Below are 27435 nucleotides of genomic sequence, written 5' to 3' on the forward strand. Positions count from 1 at the left end.
TTAGTGATCTGAACTTTGTTCTCCTGCATTTAATGTATTTGAGTTGGCTCAGATACATAAGAAAATATCAGGGGAGGGAGAATCAATCAAACACATACTTTACAAAAAACTCCAATTTCCATTTTCCTTTTTTCCTCAGTAATTTATCACAAATGTGTTGAAATCTCCATGAAAGATGTTAGTTTATCATCCTTAAAGTTTGAAGGAGTGTACTTTATAACTCATTCATGAAGGGGAAGGCTATCAGTGGCCTCTAGTCCTGATGGATATGATGCCAGTCATTGATTTGGTTAATACCATGGCCCTGGATTTATTTCTCATGGGTTTCTCCCACAAAAGACCTTACTTGGGTAAACTTGCTTATACTAAATGCCCCTGGTTTTTCAGTGGCTGTGCTGAAAGTTGGTCTTTTGCTTTCTTTGCCTGATACCTCTCTCTTGGTATGTGGACTTCGGTTCTTTGCACATTTGATACATTATTTACCTCTATCTACCTTTTGATACCTGTATCTTTTTTGTTTGCTTCTGGCCCCTCAGGTGTACAACCATTATTCCCAGCAGCCACCCAGAACCTGAGAAAACCCTGACAGGTACTCAAATAGCCAAAAATAAAGAGATATTTGAAGCATCTTTATCAGGGTTGATATTTATAACTAATAAATACCCTGAACCTTATAGAAATACACAAGGGTTATAACAGACAAAACATACTGGTGTTACAACACCTATTCTGAATATGTATATGACCAAGATGGAATAAGGAGGAGGTGATTTCAGGGGAGCTTTCGTTTTCCATCCCCAGTTCAGTTCTAAAGGAGAGAAGTAGTAGCTTCATCTGACCTAAGTTAGAGGGTGGTAGGAGAGCCTGTAAAGAATCACTGCTTCTGTAGCGCCATCCTTCCAGCTCACGAGGATTTGCTTGGAGTTTTTGAGGAATAGAAATCATTGCTGAGATGTCTACTGATTCATTCTTGTCCCACTGCTTCTTTTTGCCAAGCAGTGGTCCCCACCAGTTCTATGAATCAGTAGGATATGAGTCTCAACACAAGCCAAAACACTCATTTAGTCAGTGGAACTGCTTCAGAAAATAAGTACTCATATTTCTGCTTTGGAAGTGCTAAATTGCGATTTCACAAACAGTGGGAGCAACTTACCCAATGGAATTGTGGCAGGGTGGGAAAGAACTTGTGGACACAGAGCAAAAATTCAACCCCCCAAACAAACTTTTGCAGCTACAAATGAAAACAAAATAGAATGCTGCCATCTTGAAGCACACCAAAACTCTCCGGAATTAATGACTCCAAAATACCCAAGCTGCTCTTTGGATAGCTTAACCTTAAGGATAAAGGGAAACTATTGATAGTGTGAGCATTTGGTGCTCTTCAGTCAAGTGGTGCTGAACTACTTTTGCTTATACACAGAATGCATATGTACAATGAAAAGGGGTACTCAGTGTCATGGCCTATAACTATCTCTGTCTAAGAACACTGGGTGACTAACCATATGAGCACTTTTCTTCCCTGTCCTAGGTGGGGGAGGGGGAGGAGAAATCATTTTGGTCCAGCAAACATCTGGTAACTAAACTAAAAAAGCACTGATTGGTTCTGACAGCTGTCTGCTTCACAGCAGTATTTAACCGGAAATATTTGAAACAGATTGATATGAATAATGAACAATTTGTGTGATGTATGTGTGACAGAAATAAACAGCACCAAGATTTAGCTCATTAATGTGGAAGTAATTCTATATAGAAATAGGGATTTAAACCCCTGCCATTTTTTCCACATTTGCCCATTTCAATAATCCATCAACAAACAGGACTTTTATAACAGTTCGCTCTACAATATATTGCATCTGTTTCATTATGAAATAGGTGGAATGGGATGTCATCATCTCTTAACTTCAACAAGTACAGCTGATGGATGTGGCCCATTTAAATGTACAACAAAGAGCTGAACTAGATAACGAACTTATTATTACTCTCTGAGGATTATAGGTTAGTCCCAAAGGAGTGTAGTAAGCCAGTGAAAATCCATATCTACTGGCTAAACAATAGCCAGAAGGCTGACTGGAGATATTGATTTACTTTCTAGGCCATTTAGGCCTTAATGGTAGAGAAAAGCTGAAGTGCTGTTTACTTTTCTGCCAGAATCGACCAAACAACCAGCCCATTTTTTACAGACTTCTGATTGATTTCGCTTAGAGGAATTAGAGGTGATTTATTTTTAAGCTGAAAGCAACTCGTAAATATCCCCCAGTACATGGGTTCCCTAAGAGTAAATGTTAAAGAGAAATACTTATTGAGAAATTCTTTTGTTGCAAATCAATAAAGAGTAGGGAATAGATGCCATGCTACACCCAGATGGTGTCAGACACCTTTTCCAGGGAGTGGCCAAGAATGCAATCATGCTGCACACCATTGAAAAGTTGTGTAAACTGTTTATATGCATTTGAGACAATTGCATCTTGCAAAGAAACTTAAATGAAGGCCATGTGAATCAGAGTACCACTGAAGAGCAATTTGTTAGATGCATACACACATTTCCAAAAAATGTGTTGGTCATATCAAGAGCATCACACATTTTCTCTCCTTTATTTCTGACAAAAGAAGCAATTGAATTGTACAATGCATAAATAATGAAACATGCAGAAATCAAATTGGAGGCATTGGTCACTGCAAACGTCATTACATGTTCCAGTCTTAATGCCTGTTTATTCAAGTAATTCCCACTGATTTTAGTGGAAATGTAAGTATGTTTAAAGTTGGAGGTAACTGCTGGCTAGAGAAGATGGGAGTTGGGAAAGTGAGGCAAGCTGGAGAACTAAAGTACACAATACCCTGTTCTTGGGAGAGAAAGGCTGAGAGAATGTCTTTAACAGAGAAATAGCAAGAAGGAAACAAGGGTAGCTGTGAAAAGACACAGCAACTGCATCTCCTGCATCATTCCTCCATTGTTTCCTTCACCTGCCCTTCTGCAGCAAGCAGGACTGCTCTTTCATCTTTCAGTAGGAATGAGAATAGGTCAGATGAAAGAAGCAGTGGTGGACTGGGACAGGATATACAATGGGTCTATCCTTCCCTCAGACTGCAAAGGAGAGGAGAGAGCCTGCTACATCACTTTGATTTTAAAAAAAACCAGCAAAACTTCAGGAGTCTAACTTAGGCTTTATTTAGCTCTTCACTTCTTTCCACTTACCTTGAAGAATGTCACCCATTCATGTGTCCATCCATCCCCTCCTCTGCCCCTTTGAGTACCTGCTTCATTTTCTATCAGAATATGCTGGGTCTACTTAATAATAATGGTGACACACCTTAGCACAATTTAGAATTAGGCATGCCAAAGCAAAAATATTTGCTTTTTTTACCAAAAAAGGAAAGCATGTTCTTTCCCAATTCTAGTTGTGAAATCAGAAACCTAGCCTTGCTCGCAGCTGAGTTTTTGATGGATTCTGATTACTTTCCCTCCTGATGCCGCTCCTTCTCCCCAAATTTTCCTGTGATAGCAGAGCAGCAGCATGGTCTCTCTGCAATCTACCATACACATCTTTTAACTCTGGTGCATAGAACAGAGCAACAACATTGTCCTAGGGAGCCTGAAGTACTAATTTGGTTATGTGTTGCTTTAATGAATTTTAAGTCCACTTCAGTACCATGAGCAGACTCAGAGATCCTGAGGATTGTTTTCCTCTGTTGTTGCAGTGTTCAAGGTTCCATCAAGGGAGGAAAAATCTAGCTCAGAGGCCTACAGAGAGAGCATGAAGTTGTTGCTGCACAGCTGCTGTTTTGCAAGAAAGTTTGAGGAAGGGGCCAGTGGAGCAGGCAGAAAGTGCTGATGGGTGGTGTGGGCTGAGCTGAACCCTTGAACGAGCCACAGGGACATGCTGGGATGAGAGTCCTGAGCTAGCAGGAGTTCATTTAACACATTCCCTCTTTAGAATATTCGTTCAACTTTACCATGGCTGATACCAGTGGGTCTGCTTCAGGTCACACAGGGGTTTGCACTAGTGCAGTGGATCTTTTCCTTATGCCTTTTCCACAGCAGATCCTGTAAAGCAGAACAAGCTTGGGGCAGGGTAGGGTAGCTTTCCTTAGTTTCCGTAACAATTTGCCCTGAACTGTGCTCATGTGGGAACTGCTGAAAAGGGTGCTGGGGACATTTGCGGCTCATAAAATGCAGGATCTTCGAATTCCCAGCATATTAAGCTTCAGTATACACAAAATGTTTAAAGTGCACACAAAATGCTCCTGGCAAGGGGAAAATGTACCTGATACCTGTGGTGAGCTGTGGCACATAGGGACCTTGCTGCACAGGTTATCTTTCACCTGCACCAGCAATGATGGGGGATCCTGGGACAAAAGCTATGGTAGGAACCTTCACTCTGGTTAGAGGTGGGTAAACACATGAAGTGCATGTACTTGCTACTTCTCTTGAAAAGTAATAACTTGGTGTGCTTTTATTTTTTATTTTTTTAATAATTGCAAGCAGAAGCTTCCTAATTTTGAAAGGTGGTTTTAAACTACTTCCCAACCAACTAACACTTACCGTCTTTAGTTTTGCAGGAAGAGTTAAATACTGCTTGGTTCACAGGCAGATTAATGAATTCCATGTGGGCCTGCTTTACAGGAAGACAATTCATAAAAATGCTTTGTACTTTTTTGAGTTTAAATACAGTAAGAATTATGCAGATGGATCCAGCAGCTAGGATTTTCTTCACAGAAAACTGATCATAGCCCTATGGAGAATTATAATAATAGCTTCATTAATTTAAGTAAAAGTCTGTGTCAGGTCTACGTTAGCATAGCAGGATATTAGAGGTAAAGGCAAGGAAAATTGTTTTATTCCTCTGACATAATTTAAAAATGAAGTGTGAAGTTCTGTGACCTTGCTATAAAGTTAATAAGGTTCTCTGCTATAAGTCACACAATTACAGAGATTTTCATACTGTGCTTCATTGATTCCACAAATATATCAGTAGTAGTTAATCCACAGCTGTTTACTGACTTTCAGTGCAAACTGTTTAATGTTTATTCTTTCAGATGTAAGCCAGTTGGTTAGATTTACTCCTTGGAAACCGCACTTAGGATTTCAGACTTGAGATTTGTTATCTTGTAATGAATGTGGGCTCAAAATAAGCAGTTATGTTTGAGACATTTGCATGAAGGTGTGGAGGCTGTGGAAACAGTACAGTAGGAACAAGCTATAATTTCCAAAGAATGGGCAATCTGCCTGAGTGGACAGTACCAGCCGTTATAGCTTTTGGCATCTTGGGGAATAGATATGTTTCCCTGGCAGTGCAGTTTGTGAAATATATGTTATCAGCTTATTCTGTTAGCAGTTATCAATCTTGACCTGCAATAGGCATTGTCAGTCTGTGCGCCCTATATTTGCTTTCCATGTGAATTGTTTCTGCTTATGTGTAAGATACGTATCTCATAACTCTTGTGTTAATGTGGAACTGCTATGAAAGCAGCTGCTTCTAAGACGGTAAAGTTAAGACAGTTTGGTAAAAAGAGTATCAGGAAAGATATAATGCAAAATGCATCATGACTTTGTTGCATCACTGGTGGTTTTTGTTGTTGTTTTTTGCTTCCTGTCTAGCATTTTCCCACTCCCTCCCCCCATGTGGATAACAATTTTCTCCCAAGACACTAATAAGCATCTTACTGTGATTATGAATAGTGGCATTTGCTTTTGAAGATAAAGCATCGTGGATCAGAAAGTCTGTTCACTTAGGCGGGAAGTCTCTTGTAAATTATTATCATTCAGATATCACACTGCTGTGTAATTGCTGGTTTTATACCAGGTGCTGGTTTTATACCAGGTGCTTGAAGTTAACCTCTTGTTAATTTATGCCACTTCAGAATATCACATTTATATAATCCTGATAAAGGATTAACCTTTTATTTGGGGAGGGGAAAAGTGGGGAAGAGCAGAGATAACAAAATAGTCCATGCTCCTTTTTACATAGCAGTATAATACAGGTGCATCCTAAGGTGTGTGCTTTCAAAGTTGTCTTTACCTTCAAAGATCATTCTCATCAGTATGTGATTTTGTAAAGAGTTGGTTGGATAAATCAGAGAAGTTTTCTCCAGCAGGTTTACAATTCTTTCTAAGCATAAAACAGGGCTGGGAAATGTATAAGCAAGAAGCTGGTAATAATCAGTTGCAATGCTAGAGAGCTAGCTACTAAAAAAAATTATACTGGAACAGAAGGCAGACTGTCTCTCATGTTTTATTTGAGTGAACCAGTAAATACTAACTTCACTATAAAGGATATATTATCACATACACAAGTAATGCAGCTGTAAATATGAGAGCCGTAGGTTGGCACCAAGCTAAGTTAGGTCCTTTTCAAATCAACATGAAAGTTTGTTGTGATTAACCTAAATAACACTGAATGCAGTGAGACCTAAATATGACTAATCTAGCATGGATTCAAACCATATTATTCTTCAAACAGTAAGGGTGTAATCCTGTGCATTTCTAGAAAGGAAAGTGTCTTACAATACCCTGCATACCAGAGCAGGTAGATTACTCCATCAGATATTGTGGTTTCAAGCCATGTAGGGATTCAACTGGGCTCAGAATTATGTAGCCAGCCAATGCAAACAGCACAGAATTGGTGTTATGTGATATGACCATCTGGTCCCTGTTATTAACATGGCTGCTGCATTTTGCACAAACTGCAGCTTCTTGGACCATCTCCAAGGGCAGTCCCATGTGGAACACATTGCAGTAGTCTCATTTAGAGATTACCAGAGCCTCAGTTGGGATATGCCTGGGACTGGAGGGCAGTTTCAACCTGGCACCAAAAAGGTAACAGTGTTAGCACCAGGCAAACCTCCAGGAAGAGTATTTCATAACTGGAACCACCACTGAGAAGGTCCTCTCCATTGTTACCATCTTTCAAGCTTTCTCTAGGAGGAGGGCCTCTGATATTGGTTCAGATCAGAGGTTCTCAGTCAGATATTGTGGTCCCAAGCAGTCTTTAATCCAGCACCTCGAATAGAACTCAGAAACATATTGCGAGCAGGCCAGAATTGGTGCTCCATAGTCAGAATTTCTGTTTCCTGGTATTAATCAGGTCACCACCTTTTGCATAAGCTGTAGCTTCTAAACTGTCTTCAAAGGCAGACCCATATTGCAGGAATCTAACATGGTGGTTATCAGAGATGGACTACTGAAGCCAGGTTATCTTTTCCATGTAGGGGCATAGCTGAAATTCATAGGATTGAGGCCACCTGGGCCTCAATATTCACAAGCTATGACCCTACTTTTCCAGGGTGAATGGAACACTGACCTGGATAGAATGAATAGTCAGAACCTACTAACAGCATTTCTCTCTTGTTCGGGCATGAGCTAGCTCATTGTTGGCACCAGACACTGATCCATCCTATTCACAGCATTGCTTCATGAAGGTGGAGAGGAGAAGGACAAGATGAAAAGGATGAATGAGCTTTCATGATGATAGTGTTCTCCAGAACTCTATATGATCTTATTCAACAGTTTCATGTAAATGTGTTAAATACATGAATAAATTGATGGATACATTGTGTCTTTAAGGCCAGCATGAAAAAGACCCTAGACAACCCTCAGGGTAGAATATAAAGGACCCAATAGAGACAGATAAATGTTGTTTTTATTTTGTTTTGGTTTCCTTAATTGCCCATGAGTATAGACATTTACATCCATTGAGAATTTTCTTTCATCCAAACCCTAGTGGTCTCCCATTTTGTTTTATCCTCCTCAGCTCCATAGTATACCATGCAGCTGTACAAACTCTACAATGGAGAGGATGCTCAGGAGCAATCATGTCAACTGCCTGGGTCATGTTGACATTTCACAGATCAACCAGGGTTTTGACAGAAGTGCCAGCCACTAGTTTCTCTTTCTTCCTTTCTATTCCCACTGTGGGCAGAAACCCTTTTTATGTGTCCTGATACTTTGCACTTGCTACGTGGACAATGCCACCAAGACAGATGGACTGCAGAAAATTATAGTGACAGGTTTTAAGGTATGTAGGTTCCAGTTCATTTGGGACTGCAAAAAGACAAGTTTTTTAACCTGTATATATAATGAGATTACCTCTGACTTGCCATTCCTAGGGTTAGTTATTGGAAATTTAAAAATGGCCAAGATGAGGCTATTATAAATCGCTTTCTACCGACATATGAAATTCTTCTGGATAGGCATTGACACTGACCATTTCCTTATATTTTCATATGATTCATTATAAAACAAAATGGGGATTATATGATAGCCAAGAAAGGACTGAAAAGAAAAGGAGAACATTAAAAAAGTCATACAATCTTATTAATATATATTATATGCCACAATGAAATCATTTTACCTAAGTACAAAATTACCTGGGTAATAGATTTATGAGCAATGAGAAAGGGCTGGCTGTTTTTCAATGGGAAGTATTGTGAAAAAGAAAGAAAATCATTAACAAAATTAACACTCCATTCTCCATAATATAATACAAAAATATTTGTGGCTACTGCAGGGTTGTTGTTCTATTTTGTTCTTATTTTTTAAAGTTACTATAATTATGGTACCAAAGTGTCCCTTAGCCCAGAATGTAATAGGTCCCAGATAACCTTGAAAAGCTCCCCTGAGCAGCAAAGAGAAGATTGGATAGAGGCAGTAAGGCATTGTACTGTTTCTTTGCCAACCTCACTACCTCAAGGTATACTTGATTGTAGGCATATACCTGGTTTCCGTTGCATTCTCTGGGAGTTTTCCTTTATTTGCACTCCAGATGTCTCCTAAGTTAGTTTATCACTCTCAGCTCCAGGATGTACCTTGGAATTGTACAAGCTCTACATCAAAAGGGCACTTAGGAGTGATCATGTCAATTGCCCAGGTCATTTCTGTGTTCCACAGCATGATGCTGGCTTCCGCAGGAGCCCTGGCTGTGTCAGCTAGAAAAATCTCCCAAAGTCCTCTGGAAACCATCTGGATCCGTTGCCATCCAGGGGTGGACCATCTTAATGGGCCCCCCATCCTTGTTGAGGGAAAAGGCCACCATTGGTCTAATTCACAGCAGGCAGTGATCTGACCATGACAAAGGAAATGAATCAAAGTCTCATCATTGTCCTGATGGCCGTGAAATCCTGAGCGTCTCCATATAGGATGTTCTTAGCATGAATGTTGAAATTTCCCAGGACCAGCAGTCTTGAGGACTCCAGCATCACATCTGAGACCACTTCCCTCAGTGCAGGTAGGGAGACAAATGGGTTGCAGAGAGGGCAGTGCACCACCAATATCCATAGTCTGTTCTGCTGGCCTGCGCAAACACTCCAGACTAAGAAGCAGCCATGTTCCTTATATCAGAATAAAACAAAGGAAACATTTTATAAAACTATAAGCAATGATACATTTTAGATCCTTAAATTACAATAGAGAAATAAATAAAACTGACCCTCAAATAATTTACAACCACTTTAAAAGGTAGTAGAAATCTAGAAGCAGTCAGAAAAAGGGGGTTGCCAAGTGGTTGGTCACCAGCTTGTACTTCATAATAGGTTTAATGCCGCACAGTATTCTATTTCAGTAGCATGGAGAGCCCTTCTGTCAAGAAGTCCAGACTTAGGGATAGTTAGTGCAGACTCATCTGTTTGACTTCAGGCTTTAAAACACTATCATATTTCTTCATATTGGTAATAAGTTGCCTGTAGTACTATGTTCAAAAGGGATATTCATAGATTGGAAAACTTTTATCAACTAAAAAGATGATAAAAAGTCAAGGCTCAAACTAATTTCACATTGTGAGACATAAGGAATTAACATTGTTATTAATGTTGGCTGAGCATCGCTAATGATCTGAAATGATCACAGCATCATAACTTAGATGAATATGTTACAAGGGTGCAGTGCTGTAGAATTATTTCCTATCAGATGGAAACCTCTGAAATTGGAGTCTTCAAAGAACTGCTTGCTTGTTGGGCAAGGAGGGGATGAAGGTCAGTTCCAATTCCTTCTTCAAAAAAACCCCAGAATGGTTAAATAGAGGCTCCCTTGTTGTCCTCCATGAGGTTATTGGAAAGCAGCTGGCTGGTTCTTCCCAAGGTGCCTGTGAGAAGGTGGACGAGGAGTCAGAGAGAAGCGTCAACACAGGCCCCCTACCCAAGTCTAACTCCTGTGATCACTGTGACACTCTCCCAAGACCAGAGATACATACCCTAATTATTTGTGAATGCCAGAAAGGAAAGAGTTTATAGTAATTTTGTTTGAAATTAGATTATATGTACATAGCTATGGGAAAAAGAAATGGCATATTAGGGTCCTGCACTGAGCAGGCAGTTGGACCCAGTGGCCCTCTGGCCCCTTCTACCTGTACTATTCTATCATTCTATGAATATTTTGTTTCCTTGTTTTTGGAAAGTAATACATTTTAGTAACAGGTGAATAGATCACTAGTATAATTTTGCACCTGGGAAAAGCAGCTATAAATTGGGTCTATACATTGCAGCTGATGCTGTCTTTTGGGATTCAGTACTATGCCCATTTGCCTATAGCAGTCTATTTGCTCCATGAAGAGCACTGCAAATCTTCACTATTCCATCATCTAAAGGAAAGACTTGCATACTGAGCTACAGTGAGAGGTTCTGTGGTAGTACTACTTTTTAGTAACCCCTCCATTATGAAATTATGTGTCCAGAGAGGTCCACCTTCAGCCTACTTCATCTTTTGGGAACCAGGCAAAGCTTTAAAAAATTGTCAGGCCTTTTAATCTTCTTTATTTCTGCTGCTATGATGTGTTCTTAAGGAATTCTGTGTTCAATATTTTTAGTTCTTTTAATATCTGTTTTAGCCTCTGAAGATTTTGATTGATCACTTGTCACTTATAATTTATTGGTGTGGGGGGGTGGTTATTACTGTTTCTATGTGGATTTTGACATTTATTAGTGGTTTTATTTTGCTTCACTTTGTGAGCTGTAAAGTATAGGGCAACTACTGCGTTTTAGAAATAAATTGATTAAATCAATGAACTGCCGCTCTGATGATATTTACTGTATGTTTGAGTGGAGAGGGCTTGAGGTTCAAGGCTGGGACCCAGACCTGTTTGGTCTCGTGATCAGTTCCAGTCAGACTTTGGTTTCCAAAGGAGCTTCAGCTCTTCTAATCCCAAGATGAGTTATCAGTTCACAAAAAATGCTGAAATTGCATTTAAATTCAGACAGATGCAGAGATGAAATAAAGTCATACTCATAACTTTCTTCAATTGCGTTCAGTGACACTATATTCTAAAGATTGTGGGGTTTCAAGGTCTATACCTTTCTGATGTCCTGGGAATTCTGACCAGAACTTTTACTTTGCTTACTTAATATACATTTTCCCAGTTACTAAATCGCTCCAAAGTTGATTTTTATTGTTGTCCTGCCCTGAAGAGGTTGAACAACAAGTTGGCAACAGTCTTATTGTTGATGCTACAAGTCCCTGGGTGACTTGACTGCTTAGTGTTTCCACTGAATGTGTTACTGCTGACACTACCCTTATGAGCTCTGGACAGTGTGGAAGGGCCTCTTCACCCAGCCTCTGAAACTGCTTTTGGCCGGCACTTTTATGTTTCTTGAATCCCCAGGAGAAATTCTTCATAATTCATGGTCTTCTGGATGCATAAACTGTGAGGCATACAATGGAGGCAGACACCATAATTCATAATGTATAACTCACAAAATGTGATGCATAACTTCACAAGCTCATTTAAAAAGTTGCATCTTTTTGTTATTCAAAATGGAATTCAACAGCAGTGGGGGCTACACAGGTGGGACCCAGTAAAATTGTGGACAATTTGTTATCCCATCTAAGTGTCTGGGTCTAAGTGTCTAAGTGTTTGTTTCCTTCTGTTTGCCACCCCACCCCAACTAAGTCCTGCATGTTGTCATGGAATTCGTCCATTTCACCCTCTGTTACCAACTGCAGTTCCCCAACCTTCAGCAGCCGAAAGTCTAACTTGTCTTTGAAGAGGAAGGAGGCAACTGGTAGTTGGAAGACCACAAGATGTTGCTCAAGTGCAAGCTGCCTGCTCTGACAAGCGCCTGTCTGTGGGCCGTCTTACGTCTGCCAGCCCAGTTGGCAAAGGCAAAGTCCCTTTGCCAAAAGGTCGAAGATTGTTTTTGCTAGGCACAGGGAAAGTGTGCAGAAGTATGGCAAATTTTAAGAACACTTCCCTGTACTTTACATGCAGATAAATTCAGGGCCCTATAAACTAGGTCACTGTGCAATATCTCTCTGTGTTGCCTTTAAGGCTAAGAGGTTGACGTTAAAAAAGTAATCTTCTTCACTTCCCCACTGGTCAATGTCTGTTAATAACCCATTACTAAACTCCTTGCTATGCACTCCTTTCTTTCACTTTGAGTGTGCACACTGTGATGCCATGCTCACATGTTCATCGGGAGTATAATAAAACATTTATTATTTCCATATTTAGATGCAGGGCATTTTTTCTGATAATATGCCATCTAATTACTTAATCAGAAAGGTTATATAAAATAGTTTTAACAGTAGGGGGCTTTTTAATTAACATTATAATGCATAGCTGCATCACAGCCTATTTTAGTATTGATAACCAAACTGGCTTAATTTTACCCAAAGTCATTCACCTCAATTAAAACTATGAGAAAATTTGATTGCAACTCTAAGTGCCCTTTTATGTCAGATTAAAAGAGATAAGTACCCATGGGGATGTGCACTGGTTGTTTGTGGGTAGCAACAAAACTCTGCTGTTTGTCTGTAGCGAGGGAAGAAGAGGTGTATCACAGAGATGGGGGTATATCCGACATCTGATAAGCTATAATAGGAAGGTAGCTTATTTGGTCCACCTAAGTCAGTCCTGAGTATCTGCAACCTTTTCCAGGCCTGGAGATGATGGGTGTTGAAACTTGGACCTTTTGCATGCAAAGCCTATGATCTATCATTGAACTGCAGCCCTTTGAAGAGAGCATGGCTGCTGGGCTACAGTCGTCTTCATGGGAGATAAGTGGTGCATCTTGGATTTAGTTCAAACATCACCACAGCCTATCATGGGTTAATTAACCTTGAAGAACTGTAGGAATGTCCTACAGGTGGAACTGTCCACCTTTATGAATGCAGACCCCCCCACAGCTGGGGATTCCTGTGACTTGTGTCCTCTGGAACTGGCTGGGGAGTTAAACAACTGCTGCACATCCTCAGGAAAGAACGTGGATTCTGCAAGGATTTCTTAAGCTTCCAATGGCCAAGTTTGCATAACATAACATAAACTCTCTGGCCAAGTTTGCACAACATGGGAAGCCATGGCAAATCCCAGTTGGTGTTGCATGTTAATTATGGCAGATGGTGTACTCTGTGCCCCTTTGAGGATTAATTAACCACAAGGCATTACATGTGGTTCAAAGTCTCCCTTTGTATATGACTGTTAGGTCATAATGAATTATCTGTTGGGTACGATGGGGGGAATGTTTTCGTAACTAGAGTTAAGCAATTTTGACATAGCACCTTAGGATCAAAGCTATCATTTATTTTCACATCTATACATTAGAAGTTGCGATTCCGCAGAAGGACATGCCCCCTTCCACTGCCCCTGCCCCTTTCCTCAAGCACTGCTCATCGACTGGTTCCCCATTTGGTGTACCCTCACCATTTTCAAAGGTTGAAATGTCTCTCCTGTGGCATATTTACTGACAATGAGAAATTGGTACTAAAATGTTTATTTTATTACATTTCTAATCCACACTAAATCCCACCGAATATTCTTGATGTGTTTCTATTTTTGGTATTTTTGTTTGCAGCTCTGCGCACCACTGGCTTACCCCACCCACCCCCACAAGAGCACCTCCAAAATGCAATTTAAGTCCCTGGACTAAAAGAATTTCCACACCCCTGGCAACAGCAACACAATGGCTACATAGGTGGTACTTAACACAAATGAACATTTAAATGTATGTTTACACAAGAGAGAAGTTTGTGATGGTAGAAGTATGAGTAAGCTTTTATTTATATGTTTTAAAATTTACTTGTCATTCTATAGAAAATATATCTCAGGATTATGCACAATGAATCTAATAAATTCAAAATCCATTTAGGAAAATAAAAATATAACACAATGAAAGAATAATTTTAAATGGGTAGTCTAAAACAGGCATCAACCACACAGAAACCTAAAACTGCTTTAACACAACAAAGCAACACAATTACACAAGGAAATTTATGCAGAAGTTACCAGGACATGAATCACTGAAGCCGGGATAGCACTAAGTAAATTGCAGTTGGCCTACCAGCTTAGGTTGGTAGAAAGTATTCTCTGCCATGGAACGATCTGACAGCAAAGATGGAGGTACAGGCAGCCCTAAGATATGAATAAGACAATGAAATTCCTTCTAATTTAGGTTGAGATGGGCAGATGAACCATCTAGTAACAACAGCTCCATCATGCCTGCACTAATCCTGAAAATATATGCATATTAATTAATTTCTTACAAAATGAGTGCAGTTGTGCCATATTTAGGTACCATTAATTTCTGAGGGACCAGTGCAAAAGTGATTCATGGTTGTAGCATGGAGAATGCACGTCGTATTTCATTCTACTGATTGACTAGCTTGGTACAGATTGGAAATTACGCTGTCTAGCTTCAAAAGGTTTCACTCTGTAAATAAAAAGTTATTCTAAAGAAGAGAATACAGAGTGAAACCTCCAAGTGAAATCTTTCACATCAAAGTGTTCTTGGGAATATGTTGCATACATCTGTCTGTGTGCTAAAAGTTCTCATATCTCTGTGAGCTATGAAGATCAACATCAACTATCAACATGTGCTATTGTGTAAAAGATACGTCAATATTTTGTGAGAAATCCACTCAACACTAGCCCACAGTACAGTACACTAACCATTTCCCTCTACTGACCAATTTGTTTAGAGCTATTTAAACTGTGTGTATGTTTACTACTTTTCACAGATACATTTCTGAGTTTTCATAAAACTGGTATATATCATAGCATTCTGTTACTGAGACATGCACCAGCAGAAGTAAATTGAAGATATTTCAGGCTTTTGTTTGATAAATTATGCAAGAAAATGCAAATGTTATTGTAGCAAACAATAAAATCTATTTTTAATATTAATTCCCAATCATCACTGCTAGAACTTTTTTTCTTTTTAAACAATAAGACCACATTTCTGGATAACATTGTTTTCTGAACTCAGGGACAGAAAAATACGGACTAATGTGTTTGGTGCTAGAAATGTTGTCTAAGCCTTTGAAATAATGTGGAAGAGCTTCTCCCTTAGGGAAAATATACTACTTCATATAATGTTTTGCTCTCCTGGAAAGTAAAGCAGGTAATTCCTGAAGACAATTGGACATTCCTTACACTTATGAATTTCCTGCAGTTTTCACTGAATGGAAACTTTCTTGGGGATCCCAAGCAGCATAATACTTCAGCTGAGAAAAACAGGCTGAATATTTTAGCTGGATAGCAACAAGATTGGGGTCAGTTATTCAAGGACCACAAGGTGGGGGAAGAGGGCTCATTTTGTATGAATACAATAAGTTAGTGGGAACATTGCTCCAGATTATGACGTATTTCAGTGTATACTTACTCATGGCTGAAATGTGTGTCCCTTAAAATCATAATTCAGGAATGTTTCAAACTGTCTCAAAACAATTGAGGTTCATTTAAAGCATGTTGTCAGGACTGATTACGGACTGTGCTGTTAGCAACATTAGCATGGGCAGTAGAGATGCAACAGTTATTCACATTCTGTGAGGCTCATGAATTGGCATTTATAGGGCTACTTTCTATTCAGTAAGTTTCCCAATGAACCCCAAAATGCACTTTAAATTTAAACAGAAGGTTTAAAAGTTAATGAAAGCTCAGTTTATGTGAAATTGCACTACTGTTGTATTGGAACATACAGCATTCCTATTAGAATTAAAGTATGGTGAGTCAGGATTAAAACTGCAAATATTCAGTATATTTTCTAGGCAAGCAAAGCTGCTAACTTTTTGGATCCCTTCTTTAGTATTAGTTAGTGAACTTTTCTTTCTTGGCCATGTAAATGCCTCATAGCTACTTGCTTGGAGTGCTGAGATACATAGTATGTTTGTTTTTCTTCTACCTGTCATAATGAACAATAAGCCATTTCACAAGCTTGGGAAAATCTTTCATTTTTCTTGCTTCACCTCACTTCATTATGGTGGTCCACCCCTGGCCAGAGTTTTAGGCAGTATCAGAAATCAAATAAGCAAGCATAATGCATAAAATGGGGCATCATGAGTTTTCAAGACATGTTTCTGGTGATATGGCAATTGCCAAAAAAATCCCTAAAAGTTATCTAATCTATCTCTGCTACAGAACTTTCCTATTATAGCTGTAGGGAATATTGTAACTCTTGACAACCACATTTAAGTTTCTGAAAATTATGAGCTCATCTATTTTAAACTGGATGTCAGATGTTATCATCCCTTATGAAGAAAGTCAGGATGCTAGCTTTCTTTTTTTTAATGTTCAGATATTGATGTTTCATTTCTTCTTTTTTATTTCTTTTTCTTTCTTTTTTTCTTTTTGTCTTCCTGTTTCAGAATGAAGAATAAATTTTGGTATTTCGAATTTGGCACTTCTGAAACTTTCTCAGCTACCTGCAAGAAGCTGCACGAATCCCTAGAAATAGAAGTAAGAATCTAACTGTGTGTTATTCTAGAAAATGTAAGCCTATATATTCTACCATCTACATGTAAGATATCCCTTAAAAGTTCCACAGGAAAGGTCTACTATTAAATAAAAGCATGTCAGAGTTGACAATTTTGAGGAATTCAGTTTGGCAGTGAAATTCATTTGTTTTTGAAGTGCATCCTTAAAGATGTAATATTTATTGTACCTTTTTGTTGTAACCCTGAACACTGGAACAAGATTCAGCTTAGTGATTAGCCAAACCTTCCCATATAGCAGAAAAGGTCAGGATTTATTTTATATTTTTGCATATCCTGTATTTCTAGTTACTTTTGAATCCAGAAAGCAGATAGCAATCATTGAATGCAATATAATATCACAATTATGTAATAAAATGAAATTTAAATCATTTTAAAGAGCGGAAAATCAAAACCGAACATTGGAAACAAGCATTAGAAACAAACAAGGACATTATCATTTCTAGAGCATAGGGAAGGGAAAGGAAAATGTTTAAATTAAGGAGGAATGATCCTGGGTGTGAATTTTTAAAATGTTTTTCTAAAAGGTTTATAACCTTTAAAATTCATTTCATAAAAACTACTTGTCTTGCTGAAATAAAGGTTAAATAATGCATTTTGGGGAAAGAATTCCTTTTCATTAAGTGGCTTTTGTCACTGACCAGAGCACCAGTTTCTTACTGACTGTATAAGGTAGCTGAGAAAGAAATTAAAAGAAAGATGAGTGCAAACTCTTGGAACTCTCATCAAGTGGTCAATAGATAGACTCGTAGAGCTAATTAGGTGTTTGACAACTTATTGTACAATATAACAACACTTATTTTGAAGGAAGCAAACCTCATGTCAACACAATGAACAGAATCTCTGACACCATTTGGTGGCTCTTCAGGATTGGGTTCATTAGAATCTAATGAAATTCACAAAGGTCTTTGTGATGGCAGATAAATGAAGCTAGCACAAATGACTTATTAAGCGAGGGTTGGACTAAGTGGTACATAGGGCCAGATTTTCTAAACTACTCTTACAGTGGTGTAATATCTTAATATATTTGTCTAGCCTAAAACCTCACAAGTCTGTAAAAGTATCATATAGATTCTAATCCAACAGGGGCAATCTGCCTTTCTAAAAGCAAATCACCACACATCTAGATAGGGATGGGTGCAAAAATAAATCAGTTCACATTTTAATACAAACTTCTCAGAGTGTCACATCTCAGACATAAACTGGAACAAGAGCACATTTAGACATGGAATCTGTACTCTTCCAAAGTCTGTGATGTGTTTTGTGAAAATTGGAAAAGAAGGAAGAAAGACAACATTCATTTGAAAAAGAGCTCATAAAAATCCATTTGTGTATACAAATTTGTATTTTGAAAAATGCTTTAGTCAGTGGAAAATTCATTTGGAAGATGTGTACATTTGAAGAATTTTACAGAAAATGGGTACAGTTTTGAGAGGCTTACAAAAATGCTTTTAGTTTTGAAAATACATTTGAAAATACCTATGAATTTTCATGCAGACCAAAAAATAAAGTCACAGTTTGATGTGAAAATGGAATAGCACAAACTTAAAATGTAAAAATGAGAGGCCGGCTGCTTGTAGGATGTCCTGCCCCATTTGGCGGGGGAGAGAGACAGGATATGTTCATAAGCAGCCATAGCTGTATAGTACATGGCTGTAATGGGGAAATTAGAGCTTTTCACAATCATTAAGAGCTAACTAGAAAAAAGAAAGAATATGAGATGGTATTCTAGATGAAGGGCTTTAATATAGAGAGCATCTGCTGCCACCAAGTACAGAGGCAGTAGGTAAAGACAAGGATAGCTTTATGAACATTAATCCAATTTTGCTAGTTAGAACTAGTTCAGTCATGATGCACATTGATTTAATAAACTTATTCTTAGCTTCTGAAGTTCCATTGTTATCAGATGAACTGGTTGGAGCTCTGTAAGTGAAAACAAATAAATAGCAAAATGGCATGTCATACATTAGGGATCCTAAGATGTATAATCTTGACTATCAACTTTTTTTATAAGGCATATAATCCTGAAAGTGAAATTGTCAGGAAACAACAGATTAATCATGAATGAAAATTAAGTGGTGGTTCTAGATAGATCGCTCCTAGCAAAAGACACTGTGTACGTATCCTGTCTTTATTTCCTAATTGGATTTCTTTTGGGGTGAGTGGGGAGGAGGGGTAGACAGTTAACAGAAGCATGGGAAGGTTACAAGTAGAAGATGCTATCATTCTGAACCCTCCTAAAATGCTGTAAATGAGGCAGGGAGATGGCAGGAGTGCAGTAACAAAGGAAGCTGCTTTATATTGAGTGTCATCACGGCTTCTTCATCACTGACACAGACCAACAGGAGCTCTACAGAGTTCTAGGCAAGATTCTTACCTTCTACATGCAGTGCAAGTGCTTTCCCAGAAATGCGTGCCCTCCCATATCTAGAGATATGCAGATATGTTTTAATAAATAAATAAATAAATATCAAAAAAATGGATGGATTGCATAAATTGTGTCACTTATCTCAGTGGTTATGCTAGCGAAGGGTGCATAAGGCAAGGCAGATTGATAGAATGTTTGATTTTGGTGTTTTGAAATGGCTCCTTTCAGAAAAGGGCAAGGTTGCAGAGAGGGGCTGCCAAAATGATCAAGGTGTACATGCATGTTCTCTGCAGAGAAAGGCTAAGGGATGAATGAGCTGGGAAAGGGAGTAATTTGTGCCCAGCCTCCTGCAGAGAAGCAAGGGCTACTGGGCTTGTATGACTAAATCCAGAGGTAACTGGAGCCAGCCTGGTTTCTTCCTGCCCAGCTTTTCTTAGTTGATTTATGTTTTGCATCTCCTGCCTGTTAGGCTCATTGATGCAGTGTATGGTTCAGTGTAGTTGCCAATATTTTGTGATGACACAGGTCTTTTTCTTCCGATGCCACTTTGACCCTACAGTGATTTGCTTGCTTGCTTATTACATATGTCACACAGGTGCAGAGTAAGGGCATTAAGGCCACAGAGAGGCTTCAGGATTTAGTCTTATGCAGAAAGTTCAGTTTACACCCTGAGGCAATACTTGAGGCAACCTTTAAGATGAAAGGAAACATCCTTAGACCTACCTGTCAAAGCTGTGAGACTCAAGGGGACAAGAGAAATGCTTGATGCCCAGCCAAATCTCCCACAGAAATCCATGAGGTGACATGGTCATAGCAAGGGCCATCTATGAGCAACTGTGAGTACATAGGCAACTGTTATAGGCCCCCAGCCAGAATGGCTCCTCCATACAAAGGAGAAGGTTCAAGGAGGCCTACTCCATTGCATCAGACCAACAAAGAAGGGGAGAATTTTAGTATCTAACATTCAAACCTCTGCAGATTCTTTTTAATGTTGTAAGTATAGCCTGAGTTATGCCACAAGACAAAAACAGTGCAAAACAATGCAAAGCAAATGCAATACAACTTCAGTCGATAAATATTCAATACAAATGATATAACCAACAGGTACTAATCCTGATAGCTAAATGGAATATCCATATTCAGAACTTCATTTGCTCTGGTGGGGGGATTTATTTTTATTAATTTATTTTATTTTAATTTTATTTCTGTACTATCCAAAAGCCAAATAACAGGAGGAACAGTCTACATCCATAAGGATGGCATGAGGGCTTCCCAGAATCTTCTAGATGGGCACTCTGTGAGACAGGATACTGGCCTGCCTTCAGTTTGATCTGGCAGGCATTTTCTTATGACAAAGTGCAACCACATGCAGTATTCCATTTGCTATGGCCATGGAATATCTTTCACTTTCTTCATTCTGGCATTATTGAAACTCTCTCTCTCTCTCTGTATGTGTGTACACAAACCTTGTCATATTTTTACTGCTTTCAGACATACCGCTATGTGCCCGTAATGAATGAATGCCACACTTTTATGTGGAAAACAAAAACAGTACAAATAAGATATATTTGTTTTGTTATTTAAACTTGGATATATTAGACCTGTTTTGAATATTTCTTGGTATCTGAACAAAAGAATTTCACTTTGCTAATTCTGAAAGTAACTCATCACAGCGGGATTCTAAGGCCTGGTGAAATAATTGTCTTAGTGTACTGCCTGCTGTGTTCAATATTGAGTGAAAATGCTCCCTGCACTATCTTATATCACAATTCTCCCTTTATTTAAATAATTTTAGTCAGTTGTGGGGAGGGGGCAGAAGACCTTTATAAATTAACAGCAGGGAAATACCAAAGGTGTCAGATTGCATATTTATCATCTTTTTCGTGTAATACTTAAATATGTATTAAGAAGTGACTGACATAAATTAGGCAGATTTCAGAAGCCACAGGCTGTGGCTTGTAGAGGACCCCCTTCTGCTTGACATTTCATCCTTGTCAAAGATCAAATTATTTTAATTTAGGCTGCAAATTATAAGGAATGAAGACTTCTTTGTGGGAATTCCCTGTGGTAATCTGACTTTTGTTGTTACTGCTGCTTGTCAGTGTGCAAAAGATATAATATGCATGCAAATAAGGTTAAAAAATATGTACTATCTAATTATCCAGCCAGTACATTCCACTTGAAGACAGTGGGAGGCCTGACACACAGTATGTGTTTGATTCATTGAGGCCTGCAGGGTATTTACACAAGATTACTTTTAATTATGAAATTAATATCTGTTTATCAAGAATGTATAGCAGTAAGTGAGTATACACATGAGCAGAATTTTTAGCTAAAAGAATCTTAAATGTTTAACACATACACAAGATGTAAAAAAAATAACAAAAATTTGATTCCCGTACAAGATTAAAGACACTTCTCATCCATCGCCAAAAGAAACGCAATACAAATTTGCACGTTTTGTTATCATCCCAGCTGCCAAGTGATTTCAAATGTGTTACTGCAGCTTTTAGGCTCCATTCCATGAATATGATAAGCAGGTTTAAACTTTGATTCTTAAAAGCAAATGTAAAATGGAAGCCTAATGCTTGGGATGACTCTTGTATTTTCTCCCAAGTGAATATAAGAAAGGAGATGGATGGGTGGGCAGGTAGTGTACAGAAAGGAGAAATGACCATGATCATACAAGCCAAGCCATGAATGGGGAAAAGGCAGTGCTGTTATACCCAAATATTGAGACCACATTGGGAAAGATCCAATAGGACACAGTGAGACTGCAAAGATACAGAATAGGTTTGGTAAGTGGGTCTTGAGGAAGAAGCTAAAGATGGAGACAGCAGAGGCCAATATGAGAGTAAATGTGGGCTATTTGGGGCAATGGGGTAAAGCTAGGGACGTATGAAAATCCCGTTCTAGAGTAAAATTAAGCAGCTTCTACCAATTTAACCCTGGCAGATTTTATCTTGTTCCTCCCTGTTGGCATCAACTCATTCTTGGATTATTGAAGTCTTCATAAATATAAATGATATGTTCATAAACCAGAGTGCTCAGTGAGATTCAGCTATTCCAAGACTGAAGATTAACACCTTGAAGAATTAAACAACTTAGGGTGCAATCCTTATGCTTATTTAGACAGAAAAAGTCCTCCGACTCCATGAATTTCCTGGAAAACCATGGTGGTCAGGGAATGCTGGGAAGGGTATAGAAATGTACCCTTAAAAGCCAAGATATTGAAGCAAACTCACCATCTCAGTAGCAGCAACTTAAAACATAGACAAAATGGTTAAGGGTTCGCATAAACTTTAAATTTAGATCATTGTTCTATTGAATATAAACAACCAAGGTACAAACATGTAAACATGTGTTTGTTTGTTTGTGTTATATCCCACTATGTTTCTTTTTGAAAGAACTCAAAGGGGCATCCATCATTCTCCTCCTGCTGCTCACAATTTTATCCTCACAACAACAACTTTGTGCGGTATGTTGGGCTGAATGGCCCAGAGTCATCCAGGTGATTCCAGGGCTGAGTGGAGACTGGAACCCAGATCTCTCGAGTCCTAATCCTGCACCCTCAACCACTACAGGACACTGACTCTCAATCATGCATTAACTCAGATATAGGTGAATCCAGAAGACTTCAGAAAGATTTCTAAATGAACCTGGTATTTTCTGTATAGCTCAATGACATCCAGGTTGCACTGAGATGGAAAAATAACTTCATGATGCAAACTTAGTACCATGTGGTATATTAGCTAGTTATCTTCATAACCACATAGCATCATAGAAATCCATCTTACATACACAAATCACTCATTTGTTTATTTCTGTTTTATTAGGATAGGGTTTGGGCAATGGTCCAGATGCATTAAGTTGCCAGCATTACCCATTTGTTGTTCCCTTCAGCTATTGTGCTTGTTACCACAGTGGTGCAACCACCAATGTTAGGCACGGAGAACAGAGGAGGGAAATAGCCTGCTCTTCTATTCTTCAGCTTCCTGTCCTTTGCTTGCTGCTCAAAGAAGGTGCCAAAGACCTCTGTTTCCCACATTGCCATTTGCAAGGCAAACCAGGAATCTCCTGCCCAATCTGCTCACACCTTGGTCTGGAGCAGTTCTGCATGTAGGCTTCAGGCACTGACTGTGGCAAAATGAGTTATGAGGTGCCACCACTCTTTCCTTCTGCCAGTCTCATCCACCTCTCTCTTCTTCACTTGAATTTCCAGCCTTCTGGATATGGAGCCATTAAGCACTGCCCTCCACATGCAGAGAGCTGGTTCTCAACTGTTGTTGAATCATTAATCATGATAATTAAAACATTCAAGACAAATTAGGAGTTATGTGTCTGTCGCATAGACGCTTCCATGCAGGATTGTCAAGTTGAATATGGAAAGCTATACTAAATATAAATTAGGAGGATGTTAGGATGGGAGATGTTTTATGTAAAAGCAACATAACAGTAGTCTAATAAAATGGGGAAACATAATGTCACAATAATTCAATGTAGAGTCCATAAAACTTGAAGAGAATTACTTCTAGACTTAAAAAGCAAGTCCATATCCATTATGTGATTTTCTTTTTTTTACCGTTTGCATTGGTAATATAAATAAAAGAACCAGGCTGGTATAGGCAGAATAATGTCATAAGCTATGTCATTATGTAGATGACTCTGGTTATGGTTTGGGCTGATTTTAACCATACCTGTAAATATCTTGCACCAGAGGGGGCTTTTTTTCATGGCTAAAATTGTCCTAAATCAAGAAGAAAACTTTTCACTCAGATAGCTTATTACATAGAGTTCAGTTTACAGATTTGCTTTTACAGATCCAACCTAATTCAAGCATTTTAGATTTAGTGTGTATGTATGTGTTTATTGTTTGACTGGATGAGGACTAATAAGCTGAAACTCAACCCAGACAAGACTAAAATGCTGTTAATGGATGGTTCTTATTCACGAAGAGTGGATGCTCAGTTTGTTCAGATGGGCTTGCACTCTCTGTGAAGGACCAGGTTTATAGCCTGGGACTTCTCCTGGAGTCAGCTTTGTCACTTAAGGAGTGCCTTGTCCAAGGCCTACTGCATGCTGGTCCCAAGTAAATCCTGAAGCCATCTGAGGCCTGCTGTAATATATTTACTGGGCACTTCCAGGACAAAATTTCTTGCATCTGTCAACATTTGGACTCCAATACTATATCAGTGGAATCAGATAAGATATTTAAAACAGAATCCTGTATTTGTGGATGAGTTTCAGTTAGTATAGTTTGGGAATGCTGAGAAGGTATTTAGACAGGTTCATGCAACCACATCTATACTGGACACTTGCCTCTCTTGGCTAAAAAAAGCTAGCAGGGATGGAACTGCTGGCTGGGCCAGGGAGCTGATTGATGCTTCTTTCAAGAAGGCATGCCCCCTGCACTCCTGAAAAAAAAAAACTTCTCTGGACCCAGAAGATCTCAAGGATACTAGGCCAGTGGTAAACATTTTCTTCCTGGAAAGGTTCTTGAGCATGTGGTAGTCAACCAGGTCCAGACACTTTTAGATGAAACTGACTATTATCTGGATCCATTTCAATTGGGTTCAGTCTTGGTTTTGGCATGGAAACAGCTTTGATTATCCCATGATAACCCATGCTGGGAGAGAGACAGAGGAGTGTGACTCTGTTGGTACTTTGGGACTTCTTGGTAGCTTTTGATACTATTGACTATGATGTACTTCTGAGTTGATCATCTGAGTTGGGAGTGAGGGGTATTGCATTTCAGTGTTTCTTCTATAGCCCCAAAAGGTGGTGCTTGGGGGACATTACACAGCCCCTTAAATTCTCCAGTATGGGTTTCCTCTGGGGTCAGTCTTGTCCCCATTGCTATTAAACATCTTCATGAAACTACCAAGTGTGATCATCCAGAGGTTTGAACTGTCTTCTCTTCAGTAAGCTGAAGATGCACAGTTCTCTTTCTCCTTTTCATCTTCAGCAAGTGAGATTGGAGATGTACTAAACCAGTGCTTGGCTGCAACAATAGACTGGATGAGGACCAACAATCAGATAAGATTGAAATGCTGTTAGTGGGTAGTGTATTCTGACCAGATTGGGTGGTGATGGGAGGGAGGGGGTAATTCAACCTGTTCTAGATGGAATTGCACATTGAAGGAGCAGGTTCATAGCTTGGGGGTGTTCACTGAGCCATTTTTGTCACTTGATGCCCCTATGGCTTCAATGACTCCAAGTGCCTTCTACTAGTTTTGACCGGTGACCCAGCTATGCCCCTATCTGGACAGAGATAGCCTGCTGTCAGTAATCTGTGTTCTGCTAATCAATGAACTAGATTACTGCAAGGTGCTTCAAAGGACCAACTTTGAAGATGATCCAAGAAGCTGCAGCTTGTGCAAAATTTGGCAGGTTAAGACTGTGCTCACCTTTCAGGCATTTGGCTGAATATAATGAACCTTTTGGTCTTGTTTGGGTTCTTTCTTATTGATTGTTTAAAAATTGTTTAGCTATGCATGTGCGTCTGTATCTGAATGTGCTGCCTGTTGATATGTTTGTATTTTGATGTTTTGTATAATGTATTTTTGGTTTAAACTTACTAACACATCCAGAGAGCTGTGACTAGGGTGGCAATTAATATGGCTTGTGAAGGAAGCTTGAGCATTCTTGATATTTGTCCACTAAGTTCATTGCCTTCAGCGCTGGTCATGTTGGGAATGAGGGTGGCAGTTGTTCTTGGCACGCACTCCCATCTCACACTGATCTGTACTGTGAGCCTGAGAATGGTGCAGAGGTAGGGTAGGGGGCCTGGGGGAGGTCTCCAGACTTTGAGATGAGAGAAAGGAAGGTGCATCTCTCAAGGCTGCACTTCCCAAGTGGGCAGGACGGCTATAAGAATAACCAAGAGGTACTACTGTTGGATGGGGGCATGGGACAGGGGCTCTCAGAGTCAGATGAAGCTGACACAACTCTTGATCCTATGACGTGTTCTCAGAGAAGAGAGCTAGCCGACTTTAAGGCTGGAGTGCAGAGAAAAGGTGTGCTCACTTTCCAATGGCCCCTCTTGAAGGGATTAGGCGCAGACATCCTCATAAGGAGGGCTTTTGGAAGTACTTGTTTAAACCAGGTTCAACAAAGTGCTTTGTACATACTCAGAGATACATTATGTGGTGGTTGAAGTTATTGCCCATAATACGGTGAATAGAGGCTTTTTGCAAAAGAACAGTCTGTTGCCTTGACTGTGCAAAGGAAAGAAAACCCAAGCTCACAACAGAGATATTAAGACTTTACTATTCTGCTGTTCTGTTTTTTATTATGTACATGCCCTGCGGTTCAGCAGGAAGACTTAACAGGATCCTGATCAAGGCCTTTTTGCTCTTCCTATTATGTCATATACATAATTATTTTTTTTTTAAAATCCTATTATGTGTAGATATGAATAGTATTGCTACTGCAATGATAGTTCTCATTTCCTTTTGGTCACTTACTGATTTCTTACCTTATGTCTGTCTTCTTTGTTTGCCTACTAGTGTGATGGAATTCAGATAGATTTGAACAATATTTCTTTGGAAGGGATTGCCATTTTGAACATTCCCAGCATGCATGGAGGATCAAATCTTTGGGGTGAGACCAAGAAAAGACGAAACCATCGTCGATTTGAGAAGAACAGGTCAGACAAAAGAACCCCTGTTACAGGAGCTAAAGAGCTGAAGTTTGCATGCCAAGGTGAGCACCCATGTGAAAATGAATAGTTGGTTCTAGACTTAAGGTGGTGGATTATACGAGTCTCTTTTAAAAAGCAGATGACTGTTATAATGTAAGTATGAGAGCGTCTCTGGCTGTGATTCCTAAAGGTGGAGTTTATACAGGAGTTCTAACTAGGTCAGGTGAAAAGTTGAAGATGATCAGCTATTTAAACAGCATGCTTTCTGTCTGGGCTCAGATTCTGTGATTTCTTGACAGCTTCATGAAAGGCTTTCCATTTCCAGATTAATGCCTTTTCATAGCTGATATAAAAATGTAGTTATTTTAATAGAATTCTTTGTGTATTCTTAGTTTGGTATGTTTTACAAAATGACAAGGCTTGTGATAATGTTTGTTCTGCTGGGTTGAAAACTGAGACAAACTTGTTTGTTAATCTCTGTTCTGTTCTTGATTTATACTGAATAAATATCCTATCAAATGACTTTTTTTTCCAGAGTGACAAAATAAGCACTAACCTTATCATAACTAAACCTCAGACTTGATGGTAGATCTAAGAATTTTCCTTTTCAAGTTTCTATTCTTCTTAGAATTTTAGTTATCTTAACAGAACTTGGGAATTGTTTTCCAAATCTGGGCTTCACTGGTACCCATATGTTAATGATGCACAGCCTTATTTTGCTGTTCTTCATTTAAT

At 39.1% G+C, this 27435-nt stretch overlaps 1 protein-coding gene across 6 annotated transcripts in view; it reads left to right on the forward strand.

Moving 5' to 3' along the window:
• Nucleotides 1–27435, forward strand: part of DGKB (diacylglycerol kinase beta) — a 235168-nt gene that overhangs the window by 149344 nt on the left and 58389 nt on the right. For all 6 annotated transcript variants that reach the window (XM_044428758.1, XM_044428759.1, XM_044428760.1 and 3 more), the window contains 2 exons: nt 16565–16655; nt 26567–26762. In XM_044428758.1, the coding sequence (XP_044284693.1) occupies nt 16565–16655; nt 26567–26762 (287 nt within the window). The remainder of the gene's footprint in view (nt 1–16564; nt 16656–26566; nt 26763–27435) is intronic.

This window comes from Varanus komodoensis, unplaced genomic scaffold, assembly GCF_004798865.1.
Source record: "Varanus komodoensis strain SLA01 unplaced genomic scaffold, ASM479886v1 scaffold2, whole genome shotgun sequence".
Taxonomy (NCBI): domain Eukaryota; kingdom Metazoa; phylum Chordata; class Lepidosauria; order Squamata; family Varanidae; genus Varanus; species Varanus komodoensis.